We start from the raw sequence: 21,680 nt of genomic DNA, 5'->3' as shown, positions 1-21,680 counted from the left end.
ATCCCCACCATGCCACCCTCCCCGCCAAGTTCCAGAAGAGTGAGCTTCCCAGCAAGGCCTTCCATGCTACCACCACCACTGCCCACACCACACCCAATGCCCCTCTTACACGGTCACCTGGCACCAAGGACCTTCTATCGAAGTCATTGGCTCAGTTGTCCTTGTACTTATATGTGCATCATCCTTTGATGAATGTCTTTTTCCCTCATCTATATATATATAAAAGGCTAATATGCAAAGTGTCCCCTCGGGAGTTCGACTGGGAGAATGGGAGTTTGATCGCTCACTATGATGTGTGCTGACCACCAGGGAGCGACATGGAACATGGAGGGTGACCATCGGTGGCAGCAGGGTGCTGAGGAAGCAAGGGAAGGAGGAGGCGGGGAGGCAGGGAGAAGGGGGGTGGAACAGTGCGGGTGGCAAGGGAAGGAAAAAGTGGGGAGGTGGGGAGCGAGGAACCTGATTGGCCCTGATCGCTGGCCAGGCCTAGGGACCCTATCCATGCTCAATTTTCGTGCACCGGGCCTCTAGTTTGCCTATAACCTCCCTAAGACAGGAATCCTGCCTATTTTTGCTCACCTTTGTATCTTCAGCACCTGTGCAATGGGATTCAAATATCTGTTGCAGGAATAAATTAGGGAATGGATTGGATCCAGTGGCGAGACATGAAGAAAAGATTCCCAGAGGGTTTCCTCGTCTCTCAGTCTGGCACAGGGACGGACCCATTGGTGTACATGGGCTCCTCCTGTGCTCCCAGGAGCACCCAGCCTCCCACTGATTCGGACCTTTAGCAGCTAATGTGCCAGGGCTCCTGATTCCCCTGTGGTCCGCATGGTATTCAGGACCCAGACACCAAGCTACTGCTACCCTCCCTCTCTGCCAAGCCCCCAGCCCCTTTATCCAGAACACTGACAGCCCGGTTAACCTTGCTTCAGAACAAATTGCCATCATAATTAAATGCCAACTCGTTTTGCACATTTTACCAAGATACTGCCTTACTGTATGAAGGGGAAAATTGGTTTTGAAATTAAAGCAGATTGTTAACTATTTTTGCTGTAATGTTTCCATTAAAATGCCAGAATTTATTGCATGTGACCCAGTCCATTTCAGACAAATGCAATTTAAAGGAGACAGGGTCTGTCTCGCTGAAGCAGCATTTGGGACAGAGCATTCTGCCTTGGCTTAAACCACAACTAAAATCAAAAGACAATAAACATCACACCAAAGGATTATTTGCTCCAAAGCAAATAAAAGCTTTATTATCACGAATAGCTTTCACAAATTTTCAGGATCCGTAGCTATCTTACATTAAATTTCACTCCAATGAAACCCTTACTTTTTTCCCCTGGCAAAAGATCAATATATATGTTTTAAATCATCTGCTAAACACAGTGACCTCCTATTGGTACTTGGGCTGGTTTCCAGGGAGCACACGCGATGCTGTGATGCCCTAGTGATGCTGACAAATAAGCAGTCTTTCTCCTGAGCCAAATGGACTGAGTCACTTTAACTGTTGAAACCAGGAGTTGTTCACACAGCGTTTCCACCCGGCACACTAAGCTGCGGTCACCCAGTTCCGCAGGCACTAATCCCGAATGGGGTGGGAGGGGAAAGTTATGTGCTGTTGTCGTTTTTGTTTGCTTATTTGTTTCAAGATTTAAGTAATATATATGCCTTCTGTAACTAGGGATCAAAGAGAGCAAAGCCAAAGCCACAGGAAGCAAAACCAAAGCCACTGACATTCACAAACTCAGCCCACTGACTTGTTGGGATTTCCTGAAACGGATCCCTCCCTCTTCACTCTAGGCACCCACCAGCCCCAAGGAAATGTCTCAGATGAACCACAGCCCACAATCACTTATTTCCCAATAAACAGGCATTGATTCCTGCTCTGTGTCGGGCAGGGAAACTACAGATGTTGCCCTTGCTCACTGTGGTCCATTAGGGGTGAGGGGGTCTGAAAATAAGCTCCTGTCCTTTTCTGACCTGCCCCCCTGGATGTCACGCCGCCTCCTCCTGACCATCACAAGGCTGTCCTCAATTCTCTTGTGATGATTCTTTGTCCCAAAGTGTGGCTATTTCTAGTTTTCTCCCCCTTTCTCCACTGTACATCGTGTCCTGAGAGTAGGAACTGCTTTCCTTACCTTGTAAAGTCTTGAATCCAAATTTTTTTAATTGAAAGGAAATACTTCATCACGAATTCTTGTCTGTCCCATGTGGCCCACTGCACTGACCTTCAAAGTCTATGTTTCCTTCTAGTTTTCCAGCTCCTGTGGACCCAGCCTCCTCCTGGCTGCCTTGGGATCTCTCTGACACACACATCTGGCCATGCCGTTCCCTGACTGTTTTTCTTACTCTCTACCCCACCACCATTCTAGAACATAAAATTCCTCCCACAGCAAACAAGGCTCCTTGGGGAATCAGACTCAACCCAGAGTGTACAGTCTAACTTCCTACTACTCCACTTTCTCCTGTACCCATCTCCTGCCGCTTTCCAAAATGTCAGAGGCTATTACATATCAGTGACTTAGCACATGCTGTTCCCTCTGCCTGGGATACTGTTCCATTACCTGTCTACCATGGGAGATCATTTCCATTTCGGTGGGATATTTAATAGTAGCTACATCACTACTAATTGTGATGTTTGTTTTTCTAAAAGCTCTGGTTTATTGAAGTTACGACAGGCTATCATGGAATGATTTGCTTCCATTATCTTATTTCCTCCTGAAAAAAGTATCATGAGGTTGCTTAGGATTAATCCCATTTTCCAGAAGAAAAACTGAGGCTTGGAGGGAGATAAGTAACTGGTCAAAGTCTGCAAGTATGAGGTGGTGAGGGCTGAAGTCCTTTCAAGGTCTGCCAAATTTGGAAGCTTGGGCTCTTTGCTGCCATGCCAGACAGCGAGCTGCGATTTAAATGTCACCTCCTCTCTGTAACTTTTTCTGATCATCCCCTCCCCTGCCATGGGATTAGTCACTCCATCCTCTGAATACTCAGCGCTTTGTACAGGCTGCTGCTTTATTATCTGAGCATTTCTCCTGTCAATCTTTCACACTCACATCTACCATGGAGCAGAGTCCTGGGGGACAGGAATTGTCACCTGCACCTCTCAGACCCCCCATGTGTTTATCACATTGCCTGAGATGCTGTAAATGATTCATACAGGTTTGTTGAGGGAATTGGGAGAAAATTTGGAGACAAAATACCCAGGGTAGAGAGACAGACCACAACAAGAGTCCTCATTTCTGCCCCTGACTTTCTGCAAAATTTTAAACAAGTACTTCCCCCTCCTTCCTCCACCACTGCCTTTAAAGTAGAGCCATCTGGTGCCACAGGCTGTTAAGAGAAAAGGGAAGTTATATACATGAAAGTACTTGACTGTCGCATTAATTCCTATATTTTTTAAAATAGTGTTTAAGGTTGTTGTTTTTTTCTTGTTTATAAAAGGAAAGCAAAATCATTTTAGAAAATGTGAAACTACAAAAATGTACAAACCATGTGTCCTTTAAGCAGAAGATGCCAATATAATTTTAGCCTCAGAACACGGTCCGTAGGCCTGACTTCTGAGAGATCCAGGGCCTCCACTGAGGGACCATATTCTTCCCTCCCCGACCTTTGGGGTCCCTGATGGCATCCTTGTTGTTGTTATACTCCTGTAATCCGTTCTCTGTATTTAAGTCATAGAACTTCCTCGTGCTATTAAAAAATAATCATGAATATTCAATGGCTGCACGAAGGCCTCACTGTGTGAGAGTGGTGTTAATCTAGAAAAAAATGGGCTCTGAATTTGAAGGAGCAGGTGACAAAATCGATTCCTTTGAATCACTTAAGAAGACCAGGGCCCCAGGCAGGGATGACATGGATGGAGACTTGTGGGGAGACCTGCTCCTTTGCAGTGTATCCCTGGGCTTCTCCGGGGCACAACCCATCCCTCAGAACATGGTCATGAGTCCCTCCCTCCAGTCTGCATTCAAGCTTTTGTAGTAGACATATGGTGGCTGACTCCATCTCAAGGGGGCTTTATTCACAGCCCAGCTGTGGCGACAGCTTGATAATACTTCCCAAGATCAGAAGAGATCCTAAGTCGAGGCCGTAAAATAGTTTGCGACCTGGTTCACCGCTCTTGCATCAAAGGAGAGAGAAGACTTGAACGCTGAAGGAAAATCGCGACGGCTCTTATTTCCTGAGGGCAGCTGAGCGTAAAGCCTAGGCTGCGAGCTTCCCACATGAGTTTTCATTCGATCCTCACATGGCTGGACGGGTAATAACCACTGGCCCCACTTCGCAGACGAGGGGACTGAGGAGCAGGGTTGTGAAGACACTTCCTCGCTGTAAAATGAGGCCTCCTCACTCCTCTTGGGAAAAGGAGGACCAGTTCCCAGCCAGTCAAAGCCTTTTCAATTCCAGATGCTGTGCCCCAACACCATGGCCCCCAGAAAGCACCACTGGGCATGAAAGGGAGCTGTGTCAATGCCCAGGCAGCAGACATTCTAAAGTTCTAAAGCTTCTAAATTCTCCCAGGACACGAAAAGGCTAGCCTCTCCTCCAGTGCCAGGAAACAGGACGGGAGATACCTTTAAAAACACACTTAAAAGGACCTGTCAGAATCAGATCTGTCCAGCTCCACTAACAGACGCCAAAAGGCACTGAGATGTTTGGAGGTAATTTCATTAGGATGATGACAAACTGGCCAGGCATTTCCTAATACTCACTGTTCAGTTCCCAAACTCAGTCTCTGCCTCTCCCTCTCTGGGTGCTGACCCCAGGGGCCCTGGGTGGCTAGTGGAAGCTCAGCTCAGGTACCAGCTTCTCCAGAGCCTGCGCTCACCTCCCCAGCACAACCTCAAGGCATGAGCTGCTGAGCCACATGTGACACATCAGGGCAGCAGCGGCTTCAGAATGTGTGTTATCTCGGAGCACTCTCTCCTTGTGGCCAAGGTCTGCTCCATTGGAGGATGCAGCTGCTGTTTTAACACATTTTGGAACCTCTATCTCTTCTTACTTCCCTCATCTGGGGTTCATCATCTAACAGAAGAAAGGTTTGGAGAATGAAACTGGCCCTGATGTCCCAGCTCTCAAACACTGCCTAAAAGAATTATACCACACAGGGCTAGTAAAGTATTTGGGAATTTTATATTTAAAAGGTCCTTGAGGGAAAGCCTGACATGAAACAAATCTTTCCTCATCTTGTTTTCTAAGTCAGAATTCTTTTAAAGCTAGACATCAATTTGGACTTTGAATTAGTTTGTTCTTTCCACTAACTCACTCCCATAGCTACCTGCCCGGCTCAGGGCCAATGGACAGGACCCTCAAAGATAATAGGACACAGCACCTTTCCTGAAGGACCTAAGTCTAGCATGGCACATAGACAGGCAGAGAGACAATCCCATTACAACATGGCAATGCTGTAATTGAAAAATGGACAAAGAACAATGGGGTCACAAGAAAAATGACGTTGAGCAATGAGAGGGGGTTTCACAGAGCAGGAGAGAAGGCAGAAAATGCTGCTCCCTCTTAGAATCCCCTAGTCCTTCCTCTCCACCTACTCAAATGTGTCATGGCTTCAAGAAGGAGACCCAGTCCCTTAAAGTCCACCTTGGTAACTGACTCCTGCCAACATGTGCTATGGGTCCCTTGGAAGTTGAGATACTAATCCATATTTTGCATATACCTTTTAGGCCAAGTACTCTTTGATACGCAAGTACCCAAATCCTTATTATAGCAAAGCTTTCCCCTCCCCCACCCCCCCAGGACATAAGCACATCCACATTTCCATATCAGTTAACAACCAGGCTCCCCCAAGCTCATTATGCCACCTTTTGGTTACCACCCAATTTCAGGTCTCCTATATAATGTTTTTTTCCCCTTCTGAACCTGATCTCCCTCTAACACACACACACACACACACACACACACACACACACACACACACACACACTTGCATGGCTGAATAAACTACTAACTCTCTCTTCGGAATTTTCTCAAATTCATTTTATCTCAGGAAACCACTGCCCTATCAGGTATAGTGAAATGATTAAGATGTCAGTTTCACACGCTGCAGACCTGGGTTTGGACTCTAGCTGCCTCCTTCCCAGGCGTGTGATGCTGGGCAACAGGCTTAAACTCTCTGATTGCTGTCTCTTCTTTGACAGGAGATTTTAATGATAGTCAACCTCCCAGAGTCTCAGCCATGGGGCCACTGATGCTTTCTCATCAATAAAGTTTTCCTTGAAAAGACCACATTGACTACAGTGTGAAGAACTCAAAGGGGACAAGAAGATGTAGCAATGGCAGCCATGAAAGACAGTCGTGGCTAAGCTGGGTCCGTGGCACTGGTGGTGGAGAGGAGCATTGGATTTGAGAGGCCTTTCGGCCTGGAATGGACAGAACCTGGAGATGCCTGATGTGGAAGGAGGAGACTCTCTCTCCCTTCAGGACCCGTCAGAATCTCCATATCTCCGTTCCAGCTCTGTCTTCTTCTGTTAACCCCGCTATTTCCTAAGTGCCAATGCTCAAGTACACAAGAAGTTCTTGCTCCCATTTTATAGGTTTTTTTGTGGTTCATTTTCCAGAATTGAGGAGATTGATCCTAAAGATATCATTGTCATAAACCCACCAAAAATTCTGTGCCATTGTATAGGTTTCTGGAAGTTTCCACATAGGTTATCCAATTACATTCCATGGTCTTGGCAGGGCAGCAATTGGCTTTAAGGTAGCTCATTGGTACTTTTAAAATGTTTGATGCCTGCAGAATGAAATTAATGGGTATTAATAGTATAGAATTGTGTAAAATAGAATGCTGTTTAAGAGCAGGAACTCTGGAAACTACTGCCTGGGTTCAAACCTAGTTCTTCCATTCACAAGTTGTGTGATAATCAGCAAGTTATATGCCCTCCCCTGTACCTCAGTTATCTTACATGTAAAATATGAGCACCTGATGCAGGTTAAGAGAGCTACTTAAAGTGCTTAGTGCTCTGCCTGAAATAGGATATTAGCTCAATAAGTGATAGTTTTATCATATATGCTGGTTTTTAAGGAAGTGTTGGGTTACTGAGTAAAGGTCAAGAGTCAATCAACCATTTCCAGCCGGGAACCCCACCTCCCCAGGTCCTAGCTATCCTCACACCCGTTCTCCAGGGGACAGGGGTGGGTGGAGTTGGCACTCCCTGTCTTTCCGTGGCCTCTGCACAGGTTTCCTGGAGTCTGTGGGCTCAGAGTGTGGCAGAGAATGGGCACACAGGTGGCCCATTTGCCATTTGGAAAGTGAAGGCAGAGCTTTGTGGCCCTGGCTCTCTGATGACTCAGGTATTCTCTGGAGTCTTCAGTGCTATTGTGGGTGAAGCCATGAAGAATGGGGTGGTTTCTACTATTATTATTTTTTTCCTTTTAGAACAAACTGCTCTGAATTTCTGGAGCTGGCATGATGCCAAGTGTATTTACCTTTATTTAATCACTCAATAGACTCTCTGTGAAAACAAGGGTAATTAGGCCTAAAATATATCACCCAGAGGCTTATTTTAACTACCAGAAATAAAAGCTAGATCCCCAATTCCAACAAAATTACCAGATCATTTCCCTTCTAAGACCTTCTGGCAATGTTTACCTTCCCTGGTGGATTCTCCCAATGTGTTTGTCTGTCCCCAGCACCGGGGAGTCCGGAGGCAGGGGGCAGTCTTATCCAGAGCAGCCAGCAGTGAGGAGCCTTGGTCAGGAGGGGCTCCCTGAGACTGCCACCTGCACAAACAAGCCTGGCATGTTTCCTCACCCTGCTCCAAGGCCTGTGGAACAGCACCACACACACCCCAGGGCTCACGTCCCACCTTGCGATTAGCTGTGTGACTTTGGCCACAATGCTCAGTCTAGTCTCCTGAATAACAAGAGATGATGACAATTAACCTGTGAGGGCTCCAAGATGTGCTCAATCACATGGTAGGGATTTTCAGTCAAACTTCCTTTTTGTATTTTAACGTATTTTGTATTTTGTAAGTTTGCAATCAACGCAGTAATAAACCACAGTGTCAGTTTCATTGGCAGCATGTTCACTTTCTTTGGGCACATAAAGTCAGGGTGCATCTTACATTTGATAAAATATGACCTGTGGTAAATAGAAACCATTCTCTGGCAAAATGTAAACTCTCTGATTGTTTTTCCCCCAGTATCTTCTTCTCTTAAATCACAGCCTTCTTAAAGGAACCAAGACTATGTGGAAGAGACTATCGGTTATAAAAGGCCTTTTGGACTGGACCAGAAAAACACCAGTGGTTTCAGTCTGTACATAATTGTGCAAGTGTCTTGCATACCTCGTGTTTCTCCAATCTTATGCTCATGACAGACATCACTAATCAATTCAGCACTTCTTCCCACTGAGCCAGCCTCTGAATCTTTCTCAATGCAGTACTGTAGGTAGTTAATGCCAATCCACCAGAGTTGGTACATGAAGCAACACCTATTTTCTGTCCCTCACTCAGAAGCTTGGGAGATAGAGAAAGAGAACGGGCATTGGACAAGTCAAGAAACTTAGTTGCATGAAAAACATCTCAACAATGACAGAGTCCATTGCTCAGAAGTCAAGGCCTAGAGCTGTGAAATCAGCATAAAGTCACAGAGCCAACCCTCTGCCAAACGAGTGTGGAGACTCTCCTCTGCTCCCTTACCCAAAAGATCCTTCTACAACCCCTGCTGCCTTTCTCAGCACCGAAGTCAAACTCTTTGCTTACGTAAGTAAACAGATTAGATTCTGGCAAAGAGAGGAAGAGAGGGCAGCAGCCATGTAAAAGTCCTTCTGTTTTGCAAAATTTCCTTTTGCTCATTTGTCACCATAAACACCTCATTGTTCAGGCAGGCAATCTACAGAACAAAGCAGGAACGGTTATTTCCAGCAGACGATAATTACAATGTGCTCTGTGCAAGAAGCAATCATCCTAGCCCTATGGTTCCTGTACGTTTAATAGCCAACACCTTTCATAGCAATGTTCCCACTTCCATAAATAAGAAAAAAAAAAGTCACTATTTAATCCCATAATGACATGAGAGAAACCAGCCGCCCCGTGCCTGATCGAGGCCTCGTTGGGATTTCAGAAGTATGAGACATATCGGGTGTTTGCCATAAATATTGGTTGTTTAATATTCCCAGGCAATGGAAGGTAACCAATAAAAATCATATCTGGAAAATTAAAAGTGACGGTTGGAATGGGGATCTCTCCTCCTTGTCAAATTCCAATTTGAAGTTAAATTGGGGCTTTCAGTGCTAAGACAGGGACCCTTGACCTCTGAGTAATTACTTTCCAACATCATTTTCTTTAATTTGGAGGCGAGAGTTCAATTCTAAGAACTGCTGGGTATGCCCATTTTGTGAACATGAAGCTACATCTTAAGAAAAGCCTGCTTATTTCTTCCTCCTCGATCAGGACATCCCTCCTCCTAGTGAGGTGTGCTTGCTGCCCAGCTGAGTTCCCCTCACTCAGCACTCTCAGCATTGTAATTACACCAGCAAACTCAGGGTCATTGAGACTGACTCAGCTTCAGCTCTGAACCTCTGCAAGGTTCCCGGAATCAGCCCAGGGGGTAGAGCAAGTCTGAGCAGGAGGTTCCTTACACTGCCGCCCCCTGCCTGATAAGTGGGCTGCTCCCCACATTTAGAAAAAGCATTTGTTGAAGGAGGAAAAAAGGGTCTGAACTAAGGGAAAAGCACATAGAAAATCATGAAGGTCTGCTATAGCACAGAGTTTGGGAGAGTAGTTCACGCATTCATAAATTGAACACACATTTATTGAATACCTACCGTATGCCAGGCACCCTCCTGGGTATGGAGGATGAGAATGAGTAAAACATGCCCCTGGCCCTCAAGGGAGTCCACAGAATGTAGGGGGCATGAGTCACAAAAACAGAAAACCACCTTGCAATGGACCAAGTACAGTGATCCAATGACTGAGAATGACAGGGGCTCTGAGAGTCAATGGGAGACCAGTAGGGGAGGGACTGGGGCCAGAGGTGCTGAAAACAGCAGCACTTAGTGGGTGATTAGCAGTGGCAGGTGAGTGGGAGGGTCATAAACTGAGTGAATTTGAGGCACTTGAGAGATTTCCCACTGGAGGAGGTCATGGTTTTCTTGAGGTCACAGACCATAGTTAACTCACTTCTGAGGCTTTGTGCTGAGTACATAAGAAGTTCTCACAAAATACTAAATGGATAAATAAATGAATATTGTATATAAAGAACCACCTATGCAGAGGCTTCTTGCGTATCATATCATTTAATTCTCACAGCAACGCTATAAAAAAAAGGTCTATTATTATCCCATTCTATGGATAGAGCCAGGCCTCCAAAGTCTCAGGTATGAGAGAGGAGCCAAGTAGGGCAAGTTTACAGATTAAAGCGACTCAAAAAAAAAAAAAAAAAAAAGAGGCAGAGCACATGGAAACATGCTCAAAATCATTAGTCATCATGGAAATGCAAATTTAAACTACAATGAGACACAACCAGAATGATTATAAATCCACTAGAATTATTATAATCCCAAGGACTGACAATACTAAATGTAGATAATGTCCATATATAGATAATGTAGATCATTTAGATAATCTAGAACCCTCAAACATTGCTGGTGGGAATGTAAAATGGTACAGGCACTATGGAAAAGTTTGGCATTTTCTTACAAAGGTAGACATACACTTCCCATATCCCCCAACAATTCCGCTCCTAGGTTTCTACCCAAGAGAAATTAAAATATTACATACAAATGTTCATACAAAATCTGTGTGTGAGTTCATAGCAGCACTATATACAATAGCTAAAAGTTGGAAGTAATTAAAATGTCCATCAAGTAGTAAATGGGTAAACGAAATGTGGTATTTTCATACAATGTACTGCTATTCAGCAATAAGAAGGAATTAAGTAGTTACACATCCTAAAATATAAATGAACCTCAAAATACTATTCCAAGGGAAAAAAAGTCCAGACACAAAAGACATATGTGAAATTTCCAGAAAAGGCAAATCAAAAGAGCTAGGCAGTAGATAAATGGTTGCTTAGGGCTGGGGGTAGGGACTAGGCGTGGATGGGAACTGACTGCAAATGGAACTTAGGGGGATGGAGGTAGTGTTCTAAACTGAATTATGGTGATGACTGCACAACTGCATATATTTACTAAGACCAATTATTCAATTTCCAAGTCTGTAAATTATACTTCAATGAAACTTTTCTAAAAAAGGAAGAGAGAGCTGTATGATTTAGAAGAAGGGGCGGAGGATGTCCCAATGGGTTGGTGAGATATTTGGAGCAGCTTCATAAGAGAACACGTTTGTGCTGGACCTGGAAGACTAGGAAGGGTTTCAACAGAGAGAAACGGCACATAAAGGCATTCCAGACAAAGAAAGCAGCATGAAAGCGAGTGTGCCAGGCATGTCTGGGCAGTATCCAGACAGCCAATTTGGATGGAGAAAAAGAAATGAAAATGAAAAATTTGGTTGCTGCCAGATGACAGAAGTGGAGACAGGGCAGACTAATGCATTTATGACTTAATTTGGTTGACAGTGGGGAGCCACTGAACATTCTAGAGTAGGGCAGTGTCCTGGCAAAGCTGAATGGGGCAGCAGTGAGAAGTGTGTGCGGGAAGGGCAAGTGACCAGGGCAGAGAATCCAGTGAAAAGCTCAGAGAACTGGCTGTAGCGAATGAGGGCCAAATGGTGACCACCTGCCTGTGTCGTTAATGCAAAGAGACAGAGAAACGCATTGTACCTGATAGAAATAACAGACCCCATTATTTGGTGCCTTCTATGATCCAGGCGTTGTTTTCTGTTTTCTTTTTTAAAAACCTGAGGATATTTTTCCATTGAGATTTAGAGAGAGTGGATGAGAGAAGGAAGACAGAGAGAAATATTGATGTGAGAGAAACACATCAATTGGTTGCCTCCCGCATGCCCCCAACCAGGGCCCGGGCTGGGGAGGAGCCTGCAACCGAGGTACATGCCCCTGACCAGAATTGAACCAAGGACCCTTTGGTCCGCAGTCTGAGGCTCTATCCGCTGAGACAATGATCCAGGGCTAGGATCCAGGAACTGTTTTAAAGAATCACTTGTGAAGGAGAGAGAGTATGAAGAGCCTGTGATATATGAAATAAACTAAGTGGGTTGATGATCACCTTTAGGTCTGGCTCCAAAGAAAAGGAATAAAGATTAGAGGACTCATAAGATGCTTATCTAAGGTGTGCTATGGAAACCACAGATATGGAAGCTTGTAGCTGAATAAGAAATGGTGATACTGCTAAGGTGAAAGGATGGTAAGTGAGACAAATGACAGAGACCAAGTCATGTGGCTCTCTGCCCCAGGAAGGCAGGGGTGCCTGGCGCTGCTGGCCCTTTCTCTGATGTCCCCACACCCTGAAATGTGCATTAATATATACTAAGTACACATGCTTTGACATGAGTGGACAGAATGGAAGGGTATGAAGAAGATTGTTACACTCTATTGCTTCTAGGGAACAAGTCCTTGCCCATCTAATCCTATATAATAAAGAGCTAATATGCTAACGACCTTCCCGATGAAGCCAGTGGAGCTGCAAGGGCCGAGCCCCTTGCATGAATTTTGTGCATCGGGCCTCTAGTGTTAGAATAACACTCAGCACCTAATGGTTTGTGTCCATGAAGCAAGACCATAGTCTATCCACGGTCAGCATCCACTTTTAATTATCTGTCAACACTTAAGTATCAGGACATTTCACATAAAGTTTCTAGATTTTCAGCTTCTCTTGAGATGTTGGCAGTTCTGGAAACTATAGGACCCGATCCCACATGGTGTCATCAGAGCTGAGTAGGACTTGTCCTCTTTAAACATTAAGGTCCCTGCCTGGAACGCTCCTTCATTCACTCAATCATTCAACAAGTATTTATTGCGCACCCATTACATGCCAGGCACTGTTGCAGGGTCTGGAGATATGAATGTACAAATCAGACAAAGTTACTTACATTCCTAGAGCTCATATTCTCACCAGGAGAGCCCGACAATGACCAAATAAATAAAGGTATATATGTATATATATACTTTTTTTTTTCAGGTGATAAGTACTAAGCAACTTAAAGGAGAGTAAGGTGTAGAGATTGAAAGAGGATAGAGAGAGGTGACAGTTCCTATAGACAGAACAGTCATCAGGGAAGCCTCTCTGAGTAGGTGACACTGAGACAAAATCTGATTAACATGATGTAACCAGCCCTCAAACTTGAGATACAGATGGGCCAAGCCAATGAAATGGCAAATGGAATAATGCTTGATATGCGGGAGGAACACGGAAAGGAATGAGCAAGGGGGAGAGGACATTTCAGGCCCCAGGGACGGTTTAAATGTTCCTCTGAGTGAGATGGGAAAGCACTGGTGAGTTTGAGAAAGAGAGTGACATATTTATATTCATAATTGGTCCCTGTAAGCATTAGTTTTTGGCCCTTGGCTTAGAGCACGGTGGGCAAAGGTTAAAGGGTTGGAGATGGGCTCTGTGTCTGGAGAGAAAGAACAATCAGACTATGAGGGAGGAATCTCCTGATCTATGGGACATAGTGTTTGTGCAGAAGAATAACCCAAAACTTAGCAGTGACCTTGAATTAACCAACTCTAAGGGAAGAGTTAACACACAAGGAAGCCACTTAGAAAACCAAGCTCATGGGACCCGGAGCCTGGGCCTTGCTTGACTCTAGGCCAGAAGTAAAGTTCCTGGTGAACATGAGCGTGGAGCGCTCTGCTCGGCCTGCTCACAAAGAGCTTCTCTCACTTCTCCCTCTTCACCAGTGACATTCCCTCCCCACTGCCACACTCAACTCGGTAGACAAGTCCCAAGTCTTGTTTTATTTCCGCAACTTGATTTAACTCACATGTTCTCCCAGCTCAGATAGGAAACAAGTCACCTGACCCTTGCACTCCAAAACAAAGCAGTGATTGGCGCTTGGTGTTCAACATGATCTGGTCTTCCAGAAAATCCATCCCCTGACCATGAACAATGGGAAACGTTTGACAAGAGGAAGGATCTACTCACAATCAGGGCATGATCCCGCCCCATCGTGATGACCATCCGGTTCACCGTGCGAAGCAACTGGACCATGATCTCTTGGATGTGGTGGTAGGTGAAGGCCTGTAACACAGTCAGAGACATCTGTGTGACAACCGGGATATTGTATCTGCACACCTTTCCCAAAGAATATGCAACAGCGGTCAGACATGGTGATCACCAAGATCACCACCAGCAGCAGCACTAGCACCATCATCACCATCATTATCATCGTCATCATCATCACCATCATTATCATCATCATCACTGTTGTTATCATATCTCCATCACCGTCACCACCAGGCACTGGACACCAGGAATTCCACTAACCATCTTAAATATAAGTTAGTAATTAAGAGCTTAAGATCTGGAATCAGAAACTTTTGATTTAGAATACTAACTGGGTCAAGAATTCTTGTGCTACATGGGCTGAGTTACTTCTCTGCACCTTGGTTTCTTCACCTGTGTGACAGTCGGGATCTAACCTGGGATAAGGACAGAATGTGATGCAGGGGAGTGGTTATACAGGTGATGAAGAAGTTGAGACACAAACAAGATAACCTGGAGATCAGCAACAGCAGGGCGCCACTATCCCCCTGGGCCAGAAGGACACATAGAGGAGCCAGTGGTGCAGGAGCCCGGGACTGGGGTTATGTGATGGAAGCTGTAAGCATGGGGTGCTTGTGCAGTAGAAGCTGGATGATCTACTTTAGGGGAATCATGGTGAGCCAGGTCGTGACATTTATGAAGTTCTGCCCACTTTAAATATAGGTCTCTGAGCCTCCTTGTCAATACTTTTTGAGCATTTGCTGTGGTAGGCAAGGGTTTTATGCATTTTGCGCATTCTAAGCTCCTGCACAGAGTATCATCCATGCATACCTGGGAGGGTGGTCATGGCCAAGTGGTGAGGCCCTGGGATTTTAAATTCAGCATCTCTGGGTCTGGACACAACTCTGCACTTGCACCATGTGACCTTGCTTATCACTTATTTCTCTGTGCCTCAACTCTCTCATCTACAAAATGTAGACGGGTTTCCCATCCGTCTTTCAAGGTTGATGTGAACATGAAAATAGCACGTGCAGTTCTGGAAAAATGAGCATGCCTCATTCCACGGCAGTAGAATCTGTGGGTTCAAGATAGAGCCTGGGCATCAGTAATTCATAAATTCTATGCAGCGCATTCTGATGGCTGAGAACCACCACGACACGACACACTGTGGAGCTCCGGAGACAGACTGGGGTTTGGAAGCAACCTGTGTCTCCAGGACCTTGGCAGAGCCTGACAGAAGAAAGGGCTAAATAAATGGTGGCTGAAAGGTGGATGGCCCCTCATACTTCTTCATAAGCACCTTATGAAATGTAGCTGCTTTCCATTTAAGTGTGGTTTGTCTCTTAATATAACCCATGAAAGGAAAATAGATTTATAGTAAGAAAAAGAACAAAGATGTGCTTATTAAAAACCCTCCTTCCTTCCCAACAGGCTTTCAATGACTCCAAAGATGAGTGGCCCAGAGATTCTCCTTTCTCTCTCTCTCTCTCTCTCTCTCTCTCTCTCTCCACATACACACACACCCTCATTCCTTCTGCACTAATCCCCACTCTCCAGCCCCAGGGAGCTTCCCAGTAGAACCGCTGCCATCAGAGCCTCCACCCAAGCATGTATTTTACGGAAACAAGTGCTCATGATCCATCAGACGCCAGTGTCTTGTTGGATTTGAACCATGTCCCCATCCAGCCCTTTCCTCGTATCACGGTTTCCTCCTGACGCTCAGGGGTAAGGAAGAGAACATCTACCTTTAATTCAGGCTGCAGGTGAGACTCTCTCGTGACTTCCTTCTATCCTTTATGAACTCAAGCCTCTTTTCTGACTTTCAATCTCCAATATTTTATGTGATATAAATGTAATTAATGCTCATGGTAATAAAAATGTTTAACATGTTTTGAATGCTTACTAAATACCTGGCACTCTACTAAATAAGACCTCATTTCACAACAAGATGGGCAATATTATGATCTTCATTGTTTAGATGAGAAGACTGGAGCCCAGAGAGGTTAAGTAACTTGTCCAGGGCCACCCAGCTAAAAAGCCAAAGGAAAAAGATTCAAACCCAGCAGTCTGGCTGCAGAGCCTGCTCCTTGCCTGCACTCACCCAGGCGGACTGGAACAGGAACATAGATCTCTGGTCGCTACGTTGGGGCCTCATCAGCCTCTTTGCATCCGTGAGGATGAATAGCCCCCACCCTCCATCTTGAAGTATTATTGCCTCAGTAACTTCTGATCTTGTCTTTCCCTTTCAGAAAATCTTTGGTGCTAGGTATTCATTACTCCCTTGTCTTCTCTGCATTCCTTTGCAATTTCATCAATCTGAGCCCACTGCCAATTCATATAATGGTTTCCATTTGATGCCCTCCCCCCCCACCCCTATACCAGGATTACATCTCTCTCTTCCTTTACCAATAGAGATAATAAAACCCCTTTCTCTTGCTTCTTTTAAGTAGCTGTTCATGCAAAGAGCAGCAATTAGACTTCTCAGGAAGTTTGGTATTCAAAAGTGGAAAACTGTCCAATTTATTTCCTTTCACTTTAGGTCCCAATAGGAGAGGCGGTGCGGCAGAGTGTTCTGGGATCTGACGGACTTGACTTTGAATCTCAATACTGCTAATTTGAGCTGGTGACCTAGGGCAAATTACTTTTCTTCCCTGAATTTCAGTTTCTGTATTTATAAAAGGTGGCAAACAATAGAAGCCCGAAGTGCTGGTTTGAGGAATAAATAAATGAATGCAGGTAAAGCCCTCGCTGCCCAGGGTGGACACATAGTAGGCCCTCAGTAAGTGGCGGCTGCAACTCCTATCCCCCTCGGTCTGCACTGCATTCCGGCCAAGCTTGCAGATTCCCAGCACGCAGCAGCAAGTGCAGTAAAAGGCAATGCATAATCTAAACTCCGGATAATATCGAGATGTCGCCCAAAGAATGTATAGCGTATATGCAAATGGAAAACTTTCAAGATGATAAACCTGTGCTAAGCAGTAAAAATGCAGCCACAAATCACCCACTGTTAATTGCTCTGCTGCCAGGCAAGTGGAGGAATCTCTTCGGAAGTGTCTTCCGGGCTCGAACTAAACGGTGACTTGTAATTGAAATGACAAAGTCAGTCTTCCCATTATGGCCCTGGCAAAGAATCAATCCAACCAACCTAAACACACTGCAAATTGTAGCGGATTTTTTTCTTTTAATAATTATAGGCTGTGTGTGATATCTGGAAGGAACTTGGGGTCCTTTCTTTAATCTTACCCATAAGCCCAATACATAACATAGTAAAAAGAGGGATGACATAAGTCAGTCAGGAAAAGCTAAGAACCATATGATTTCACTCCTCTGTGAGATATAAAACTGAAACTCACAGACACAGACAACAGTATGGTGGTTACCAGGGGGAAGGGAGCAGGGAAATTGGGGGAGAAAGGGGGCCAGGTATTTTTTTTAAAGGAAGGAAGGAAGGAAGGAAGGAAGGAAGGAAGGAAGGAAGGAAGGAAGGAAGGAAGGAAGGAAGGAAGGAAGGAAGGAAGGAAGAGCAGGAGGGAGGGAGGGAGGGAGAAAAAGAAGGGAGGGAGGAAACTGAAAGAAGGGGGGGTAGGTGGCTGGGGGGACAAACCCTGTCTTCTTGGCTCACCCTGGGCCCTATGCCAGCCCTTGGACTTTGTAGAATGCACTTCAAAATTATTAATTTCCCACAGTATTTCTAGAATAATAATAGAGCATACCATATATGAGATGATTTTAGGAAATAACATACAGACACAGCATTTCACAACATTGAGTCAAATTCTGTAAAAGATGTCCCCTATTTTCATTTTTCTTTCAACCCTTTTGATGATACCAAGTAGAAAAGAACCCCTTTGGTGCTAATATGTCTTTAACACCTGCCTGTTCATGCAAAACCACCAGGGAGGCCTCGGATCAGAGCTGACAGACAACAGCATCTTCTTAGAACCTAATAACATTGTTGCATTGTGTCTATATATAGCAAGTTATCAGGAAAAGACCCAAAACCCGAAAACAAAGCAAAATAAGGATTTTGTAAATTTTTAATAGGGTGTTTCTGAGAAGCCCAACTCGGGGACTCCTCTTACTCTCTTGGAAAATGCAGTTCTGTTTCAGCATCCACAACTGAGTAGAAAGCAGAAATATCAGAGCTCCGTAAAGCCAGAGGCTCACTTGCAGAACAGTGAGAAAGTGTGACATTTTCTAGTTTGCTAAAGGTTATAGCTCTGTTGGTCTGTAAAAATTTTATGTATCTTATATCTAAGCCCAACTCAATATAGGCATCTCCTCTCTCCAAATTCAAGAATCCTAAATACTTTTGAACTAGCTATTTCTTTGGTCAGCTTTCCCCCCAGTTTAATAAATAAAACTTTGAAATGTGCTTACTATCTAACTACATAAGATGATATTCTTAATCATTTGAAAATTCCACTTTTACACAAGTGATGCTGACTATTTAATGGTGGTAATGTTATTTTTTTTAATCAAAGTTACAAATGTGTATAGTTTAGAAACACTGTCTGATGTTGATCTTTAAAAAAACAAAAAAGAACAAAAAAACCCAGCCCGGCTAGTGTGGTTCAATGGTTGAGCATCGACCTATGAACCAGGAGTTCACGGTTCGATTCCCAGCCAGGGCACATGCCTGGGTTGTGGGCTCAGTCCCCAGTGTGGGGCATGCAGAAGGCAGCAGATGAATGATTCTCTCTCATCATTGATGTTTCTCTCTCTCTCCCCCTCACCCTTTCTTTATAAAATCAATAAAAATATTTAAAACAAAAACACCGGTTCCTCATGTCCCCCTACCAGAGGACGATCTTCATTTCTTTTAGCATATGTAGTTGTTACTTTAGTACTTATAGTCATGTGGCCTGAGTAGACCTTGTGGTCCGGGAGCTTCTCTGCAGGGTGATCTGGTTGGGATGGTTAGTTGGAGCGACTCAAATACCCACGTATATGCCAGGCTTTCTTCTGGGGCCGCTTGGATTCGGCAGACAAGACTCCTCTGATCTCTTGCCTGAAGGCTGAGAGCCTGGCTGCCAGCATCGGGAGCTGAGGGGGAGGAAAGTGCCGGAGGCCTCGGCTTCTAAGACGCACACTTTGATTAAAACCTTGTTTGGAGTAGGGTATTGCTGCCCTCCACTGCGCCTCATGTCGCCTAGTCCCAACGCCCAGTGCTGTATCCTCTTTGTAGAATAACGCCCCCACCACCTCCCCATGACTCAGCTGCCCAGGCAGGCTGCTTCTTACCACACTTGCCACTGATCCTCCCTGTTTGCGCTCCTCTCCCTCACCCCCACCTCCAGGGGCCCTGCTACCACCATTTCCTGTAACTTGGGGGGAATCTCTGCTGTAGATTAGATGAGACGGCAGCTTTCCCCGCTGCTGGCTTATGAATCACTCTACCCAGGTCTGCTAAATCAGTCAGTGTTTTTCCATATGTTATCTACCTTCCTTTTACAAAACTCCCTTTACTTTTTCCTTTTAGTAGATTTTCCAGAGGGAGCAAAATATGTGACTCTGTTTCATCTATTATCTTTACAGGGATTCTTACCCTAAATGTTCATGGTTAAATGTTTATAAGTGAGCTCACTGAATAGAAATGGTAACAGTACCTGGGCTAATGTTCAGTGACAGAAAGGTGACTGTGTTATGCCGATGCCGGATTTTGAAAAGAGTTCTAGTGTAACCCTTACTTTACAGAAAGCCACACATCAGCCTTGAGAAGGGGCTGGCCTGGGTCACATGACCAGTGACAGGTGCTGCCATGGGAGCTAGCATGAAAAACCAGCTCGGCTGGGCAGTGTCTGGCCGACTGCTCCCGCACCTGGCACACGGGCAACCTTGGTCCGTGTGTTCATGCCAAGGACAGCCCCAGCTACTCTGCCTACTTTGTCTTTAGGCCTTTTTAGTACCAAGATGAAGATCACAAGGTCACGGCTACCGAGTTAAACCCAAAGACCTTTTCTTTCTAACAACAGAGACACAAGTCTGGCCGTGGAAACGGCTGCTGCCCAGAGCTGCCACTGTCTTTCTCGGCTCTGTGCTCCTATGGAAGGGGTCCTTCCAACTTCCTTTTCCTTTAGAAGGCACCAGAAACACTCCCTACAAAGAAAATAACCTAACTTTCAAAGGACAGGAACATCATCCTCTAAAGCACAGTCACCTTCTCTCCTTCTCACAAGTTCTAGGTTTAAGGCTGTTTTCTTCCTTCCTGTGTGACTGGCTTCTTTCCGGAAAGACTTGATTAATTGCAGGACAGTTCATTGGGTAAAGGAGGCAACAGAGGCGGCGGGGACTCAGAGAGGCAGAGGGCGAGGTCAGTGGAGCTGAGCAGTGGCTTTGCTGTGCCCCATCACCTCCCCATCTCCTACCCTCCAGGCAGCTCCCCACTTCCCAGGCAGGACGTGGGTGAGCCCTCATGTGGCCATGAGTGTCTGAACCCCAAGGGGTTCACCTTCTCCAGGAGGGAGAGTTTGCGTCAGTGGTAGGAGAAGACAAAACCAGGAAGAAAAGGTGGGCTTCTCATTCTGACACTGCTGTTACCTGACAATCTCGACGTGATACTATATGCTAAGAACTATGCATATAGACCTGACAACTGTAATCTCACTTAATAAAAAAAAACAAAAAACAAAAAACATTGAAGCCCCAGAAGTGAAATATGAGCATCAGAGAGAGGATGAGTAACTTGCCCGGGAATTATCCACTCACGGGTGGCCAAGCCTGAATTCAAGCTCCGTTCTGTCTAATCCCATGCTCTTTCCATGACACAGAGTGTGGGGAGGTGCCAAGAAGAGTGAGTGCTTTCGACTCTCCATGGCCTCTGTTGCAACATTTCTCAGTGTTATGAAAATAGAGTCTCTCCTCGCGCAGAGACTACGGAGCCAACACTAACTATGCTCCTTCCCTAGGTTAACCAGACTTACCTCCCCGAACCTCAGTTTCTTCACCTCTAAACTGGGCATAATGGCACCCACAATATCAGAATTGTTTTGAGAATCTGTAGCTAGTTCTGACACTGACCGCTAATATTTTCTGAGCTTTTACTCCAGGTTAAGTACACTTCTAAGCACTTGGCATATATTAACTTAAGGAATTCTGCAAGCACCTATGAAATGAGGGAAATCCTTCCATTATCCCAGATTTGCAGCTGGGAAAACGGAGGCTGTGGTTGGGATCATGCACCAGATATGAGCACTGATCCTAGTTTCGGCCCAGGGAGGCCTGTCTGACCCCCAGGTCCAGGCTTACAGCCGTCCCTACCTCCGTGTTTTAGGACCACGGAGATGAATGCATGTGGCAGGACTTTGAGATGATAAATCTTTCTGCAAATTTGCCCAAAGTAAACAGCGAGGCAAACGTTTGTGTGCACAGCTGTTGATAGCATATTGTTTTATTTATAATATCGAAATGCAGCAAGCAAGATAAATGTCCCCCAATCAGGGATCCCATTATATAAATGACAGCTTATCCGCTCAATGGAATAGGAAAAGGCAGATATTCTTGATCTGAAAAGATATCCTTAATATATCCAGTAAAAAGAGACCACAGGCTACCACGTGTAATATAATCCCATTTATGTTTTTGAAAAAATATTTTCCTATGT

The 21,680-nt window shown here is 45.0% G+C and overlaps 1 protein-coding gene across 1 annotated transcript in view; it reads right to left on the bottom strand.

Annotated features, from left to right (window-relative positions):
- Nucleotides 1-21,680, bottom strand: part of DOCK2 (dedicator of cytokinesis 2) — a 365,999-nt gene that overhangs the window by 189,886 nt on the left and 154,433 nt on the right. The window contains exon 27 of the mRNA XM_079772611.1: nucleotides 14,018-14,113. Within this exon, the coding sequence (XP_079628737.1) occupies nucleotides 14,018-14,113 (96 nt within the window). The remainder of the gene's footprint in view (nucleotides 1-14,017; nucleotides 14,114-21,680) is intronic.

The sequence above is a fragment of the Cnephaeus nilssonii genome (genome assembly GCF_951640355.1).
Source record: "Cnephaeus nilssonii genome assembly, chromosome: 5".
Taxonomy (NCBI): Eukaryota; Metazoa; Chordata; class Mammalia; order Chiroptera; family Vespertilionidae; genus Cnephaeus; species Cnephaeus nilssonii.
Note: the sequence above shows the minus strand (reverse complement) of the source record. Positions and strands in the feature narration are given on the sequence as shown.